At 41.7% G+C, this 6,306-nt stretch overlaps 1 protein-coding gene across 1 annotated transcript in view; it reads left to right on the forward strand.

Moving 5' to 3' along the window:
* Nucleotides 1–5: 5 nt before the first annotated feature.
* med17 (mediator complex subunit 17) overlaps nt 6–6,306 on the forward strand; it is an 8,062-nt gene continuing 1,761 nt past the window's right edge. The window contains exons 1-9 of the mRNA XM_020623540.1: nt 6–143; nt 1,026–1,270; nt 1,854–2,053; nt 2,280–2,499; nt 2,620–2,756; nt 3,050–3,131; nt 3,357–3,509; nt 4,004–4,134; nt 4,831–5,016. Of these exons, the coding sequence (XP_020479196.1) occupies nt 1,036–1,270; nt 1,854–2,053; nt 2,280–2,499; nt 2,620–2,756; nt 3,050–3,131; nt 3,357–3,509; nt 4,004–4,134; nt 4,831–5,016 (1,344 nt within the window). The 5' untranslated portion in view covers nt 6–143; nt 1,026–1,035. The remainder of the gene's footprint in view (nt 144–1,025; nt 1,271–1,853; nt 2,054–2,279; nt 2,500–2,619; nt 2,757–3,049; nt 3,132–3,356; nt 3,510–4,003; nt 4,135–4,830; nt 5,017–6,306) is intronic.

A 6,306-nucleotide genomic window follows, 5' to 3' on the forward strand; every position in this document is an offset into this window, starting at 1 on the left:
AGCTGCGCCGGGGCGCTAGGGGGCAGCAGAGTGCGCTTATCGCTGTGTAGAGAGCGAAGAATGAAGCATACACGGCGCCACTGGAAAACATAACAGTTCCAGTGAATATTCTTTTATACCTGTGTCTGTAGTGAATCATAGAGGTAAGATTAAGACCAATAAAAGATTATGTCGTCACAAGACAGTTTTCCTAGCTCCAGGGTTTGTGTGTATCCTGTGTGATTAGCATGGTACTAACTAGCTAGACGCAACTAACAAGCTACATACTGTAACTACCAGAAGCCGCTTTAACCATTGTCGTCCCATTTAAGGATTTATTTAAGTGATAACGACAAGTAAGTTAATTTAACATATAAGCCAGCAAGACCTATATGGTTTTAATTATAATCTCGAGAAGGGTTATCTGCAAAAAGACCGAGAGTGCTGATTTCTGTTTTCTTTAAAGGCCTTTGTTAAATGTATTTAAAAGTCTTTTATTTATAAAAGTCCTAAAACCTTAAGAAATGTACAAAATGTTTTGTATGTGATCATTTTGGTGTATGGATAGTCTCCAGTACCGCTGTGCTAGACCCTGACGAGCTAAACATTTTATAAATGGCTTAATCCATTCATCCACACGTTTTCTGCTGCTTATCAAGATTCAAGTCGTCATGAATAATTCATTAACGATTTTATTAGAGATTATTGTTAAAAAAAAACAGCTGTTTTTTTTAATTGACCTTTCATACTTGATCAGAATGACTGAAACGGGTATTATTAGCATTTTATGTTGTAATACAATGTCTTAGGGTTGTCTTAAACGTTCAACTTGATATTAAGTAGGTGAAAATAACTTAAGGTTGTGTTTGTGTTTTAAACATTTTCAGAAGTGAGTTGGTTTGGCTTGTTCAAATTCACACTGGCTTTGAAAAGTGACAAATTCTTCAGTTCAGGTTGCAGGTCACTCTCAGCTGAGCTGCTTTGTGATTCACTGTGTCTCAGACAGTTTGATGAGTCTCTCTCACTGGTTGTCTTCTTCATCTCAGCCTTGTCATCATGTCTGGTGGTCCAGCAGTGAGGGTCAGCATTGAGTCTTCCTGTGAGAAGCAGGTGCAGGAAGTGGCTTTGGATGGGACAGAGACATATGTCCCCCCTCTGTCTATGTCTCAGAACTTGGCGAAGTTGGCACAAAGGATTGACTTCAGCCAGGGATCTGACTCGGAGGAGGAGGGAGGTGAGGGCGAACCAAGGGATCGTGAGTGGGGCAAGCAGGAGCAAGAAGAAGAAGAAGGTACCATAAGCTCAAAAGGACACAGAGAGAATTAGTAGATAGGTTTAGCCGTACATTGTGTTAGTTTAACTTGCTAGAGGTCTCTGGTTGCTGAAAAAGCAAATTCCGGTTTAAACTATTATTTTAGAGTCTCTTTCTCAAGGTTCCCACAGGTCAATACTTCAAACTTTTAGAAGAGTATTTCAGAAGGGGAAATTAGCAAGTATGGTCAATGAATTCTAATATGAAGGAAAACTACAGGAAAGTAGAAGATTATATTTTAAAACATGAACTGCAATAGTGGTTAATCAGCTCCTTTTTTCTACATTAAAGAGCCCTTGGTGCGCGTTTCCTTGTTTTCTGACTTATCTATAATGTTACAATGATGAATTATCATCTTAGACGTGACCTAAAGCTAAAAAAAAAGAGGTTCTATTTACCAATAAAGAATTCTCACTCCTTATGACTGACTCTGCACAGGATAAGCAAATATGAATCGATGATGGATGGGTTCAAAACAACAAACTCATTTATAATATGACAGCGATAGGGATTCTGGTTTCTCTGTTAGAATAAAATCTGATGAGCTGTTTTCCTTGCACAGGTACAGTTAAGTTTCAGCCATCTCTTTGGCCCTGGGACTCGGTGCGTAACAACCTGCGCAGTGCCTTGACCGAGATGTGCGTACTCTATGATGTGCTCAGTGTAGTGAAGGAGAAGAAGTACATGGCCTTAGACTCAGTGATGAAGGATAAGAAGTACATGGCCTTAGACCCACTGCCTCAGGATCCAACAGCTGGCAAGGTAAACCGCTGAAGACTATCCCTAAACATCTGCAGGAGGGGAAACAGTGGGTTCAGATATGTTCAGATATGATGATGATCTTTGGTTTGTATTTCTCACAGCTGTCAGTGTTTTACAGCCATATTTACTTCCATCCATTGCTCATTCATCAACAGTATTTTTCTTGCCAGTGTAACACACTGTGAGAAAGCGCTATATAAAATACAGTCCATTTACCATTTGTCAGACCCCCCAGGTGTTTCAGCTGATCAGTAAAAAAAAATCATTGGCCACGGCAGCACAGCTCCTCCTGAAGGGTGCAGAGAAGCTCAGCAAGTCCGTAGCAGAGAACCAGGAGAACAGGAGGCAGAGGGACTTCAACTCTGAGCTTCTGCGACTCCGCTCACAGTGGAAACTACGCAAAGTGGGAGACAAGATCCTGGGAGACCTCAGCTACAGGAGTGCAGGTTCTAAGGCTTCTGATATAGTAGTCCTCAGTCAAATCTGAAAAAGGCTTTTTGCACAACATGGTTGTAGACTTTCAGTCTAACTGCAGGCTAAAGTGGCTTGACACCTGACCCATGCAGGTTCCCTTTTTCCTCACCATGGCACGTTTGAGGTGATTAAGAACACAGACATTGATCTGGACAAAAAGATCCCAGAGGACTACTGCCCCCTTGACGTCCAGATCCCCAGTGATTTGGAGGGATCTGCTTATATCAAGGTGAGAGGGAAAGAAAGAATGCCTGAGATGATTGGAGTTTATGCTTGATTTCTCATGTTTTTACTCATGCTACATTTTAGTGTGAAATGAAAAAGAAAAGGACAACCCTGAATGAATAATCATCTTGACACACCAGTGAATATTAGTTTATGCAGGAAGTGTTTAGTAAACCCTGCCTACCTGCGTAGTACATTCATTTACAGCTTCCATAGTCTTGGCAGCTGTAGTCCCCTGTATGTTTTTGGAGATTTCAGACATGTAGTTGTCACAGTCCAATACTGATTTGTCTTCAGGTGTCCATCCAGAAACAAGCTCCAGACATTGGTGATCTGGGAACTGCCAGCCTGTTCAGGAGACTGCCAAAACCCAAGCCTGGTATGGTTCAGTGCACACAGACATGGCATTGCATGTTTTCAACAGGTGCTAAATGTTTAAACCTTTGTTAGTAATGTCTTCATCTCTGCCTGTAGATTTTGTAAATGTATATCATCTCTGAAATGGCCCTGCTTTCTTTTCCTCCACATATTGAACTCTCATCTTTCCTTCTCACCCGATCTCTCTTCATCCTGGCATCGTCTTGTTTCTGCCCTCGCTGCCCAGGCACCCAGACGTGGCACGTGAAGCTCGAGGCTGCTCAGAATGTTCTGCTCTGTAAGGAGATTTTTGCCCAGCTGTCCAGGGAAGCTGTCCAGATTAAATCCCAGATCCCTCACATTGTTGTGAAGAATCAGATCATCTCACAACCCTTCCCAGGTCAGGCCGTTTATGACAGCATCCATGTGAGAAAACCTCACCACCAAGATCTAAAGTTGCTGTATATTTAACATTAAAGTACAAATGCTGTGATGTTGGTGGCTTTTTATCTTCTTATGCAGTAGGTTCAATTCAACCGCAGGCCAGAATTAAGTGGTTTGACCACTACAGCCTGTGCTGTATTCTGACTGTTCAACGTGCCTTACTTTAAAAAAGTGAACCAAAGATATGTCTGTGTGATGAACACAGAGAGGCGTTGATTGAGAAATAATTCCAAAACACTCAGAAAACTGATAAAACACCTTGTTGGTTGAGCTGTTTTACATTTGTAGTTTATCCAAAATGCAGTTGCTGCCCTATACAGAGATTCTTTGTGTTTGTGTCTGGTGTTCTTCTCTGTGGCTCTAGAGTCGGCTCTGATTTTTCTTTTCTGTATGGAGACATAAAAGAAACATACTCCCACCTTATCTGTTCCTGTGATTTCCCTCTTATAGGTCTGCAGCTGTCCATCTCACTGTGCCACTCTACAGGGGAGAGGAAGAACCATCGAGCTTCTCCAGAGAAACCCAAACCAGACGACCACCTTTACGTGCTGGAACACAATCTACATCAAATGATGAGAGAGGTGAGACAAAGGTCACATCTCATTTCTCCTATAAGACTGTTCCTACATCCTCGGCCATAGGATGACCCAAGTCTCTTACATTGGCTCTGAGGATGGTGCAGGAGGAGCCAGGACCGAGGATACAGGAGGCCATCGTTTGTGGAAGTTTTTTGTGACAAGTTTTTATCACAAATCAGTTGTTGATTGGACACAACAGATGATCGATCTGAGGATGGGACGTTTCATGTCGTTAATAATGTGTCTCCTTGAGTCCTCTCTCCTCACGTTTTCCTTGCATCTTATGTGGACGGGATTGAGACACAGGAAAAGACGTCAGTGAGGGAAATGACGGCGTTTATAAGAGACATGGGACGTACCCCCTGTGTTAGGTCACTCTGCATCAGCTGAAGTCGTGTATTCTGTAGTATGTCCACTAGAGGGCAGTGCTGGTTTGTTTTTCACCTGTAAGCCATTTGTTCATTTCTTGACCCCAGTTGATAAAAAACAAATATAAGGGAGCCTTATCAATGTTTGTTCATGTTATGAGTTGTGTAAAGAAAATTAATAGCATGCTGATAAGGGGATTGGGATGGGATTTGAACTCTCAAATATTTTATTCAAATACTGTTACAAGCCAATACTGAAAACCACCATCAGTACAGATTTTACTTAATTAATTCTCATTTAATTTGATCACTTCTCATTTAACTGTTGCAGTTCCACAAGCAGCAGTTGAGTTCTGTGGTGATGCCACATCCTGCTAGCGCCCCCTTTGGCCACAAACGCCTGCGACTGGCGGGGCCGCTGGCCTACGACAAAGCAGAGATCTCCAGTTTGCAGCAGAATGAGGGGCTGCTGGAGAAGATCATCAAACAGGCCAAACACATATTCCTACGTAGCAGGTAACTTTAGCTGTACTGCTTATGGTTGACTACGAAAGCAGTTGCCAGTGGCGGTTTTGGCATTGTCACATGATTTTAATTTACAGTAATGTAACCGTTCAACTATGGAGCTTCAGTCCAGACCATAGCCATTTAGACAGATCATTTTATTTCTCCACGTACATTTTAATGTATAAACTTTGGGCATTGTGTGTTAAAAGGTCTTTATCTCTCACACATTTCCTTCTGTATTGATGTAAACCTCCTCAAATCTGGGACTCGGCACCTTAATGTAGCATCCATACATTTATTTCAAAAGGAATATTTTGAAGCACAAAACCTGAGTCCAGTCATTTGTCAGATGCATGAAATGACACTTCCAGATGAGCTCCTTGTTGTTTGCAATGCCACGTTTGGTTATCGTTGCCCTTGTTCACTATAGGGCTGGTTGATATGGACCAAAAATCATATCCCAGTGTTTTTAGGCTGAGCGATACAGTATCTCTGTGTTTTTTATGAAGTGGGCTAAATGTTCAAGTCAGAAGCACATGTAAGGCGTCAAACTGATTATGATTAAATTTATATGCAACAGTTTCTTTACCTGCAGCTTCAAAACATGATAAAAAAATTAGTCAAATTAAACAAAGGGTAGATATTTAGGTGTCTGCTTGTCTGTGATACGGAACTGAAAAATATGTTTAAAACCGTTTTCATTTTCTTTAACGATGTGGGTCACCTATAGGGATGTGTGTGGTTAAATAACTGCATGTGTAAATGTTGCGATCGGGCAGATGGCACCTTGAGTCGGTGGTTATTAGAAGCTTTTTAAATCCTCCTCCTTCCACTGTTGCAACTGCGTCTTTATCAGCGTAGCAGGCCACCGCTTTAGTTATATCACTCCACTTTGCACTTTTCTTTTCATAAGGTACACCAGGGGATGCAGGCCAGTGATGCAGCAGCCGCACAAAGTTTAACACACTCTTCACACTGCGCTTTATGGCGCTGTTGTAAATGGTGGAAGAGATTTTTATTTTTTTTATACAAACAAGGGCTATGTCGCCCCCCCCCCACCCTGTATTATAGGCAAATTTGTGTGCCCGACTGGAGCAAGTTTTGTACAAAGACATAAAGGGGAAGAGAGGGTGGGGTGAAAGAGGAGATATCTATGCAAATGATATCGTCTCATCTTACACCTCGTTTGAAATTATATCGGTATATCTTACAAAGTATAGTACATACCGCCCAGCCCTAGTTCATAATAGATCTCAGGAAAATACATCTATAACCACAAAAGTCATCATCAGTGTTGAAC

Source organism: Monopterus albus, unplaced genomic scaffold (assembly GCF_001952655.1).
Source record: "Monopterus albus unplaced genomic scaffold, M_albus_1.0 scaffold304.1, whole genome shotgun sequence".
In the NCBI taxonomy this organism is placed as follows: domain Eukaryota; kingdom Metazoa; phylum Chordata; class Actinopteri; order Synbranchiformes; family Synbranchidae; genus Monopterus; species Monopterus albus.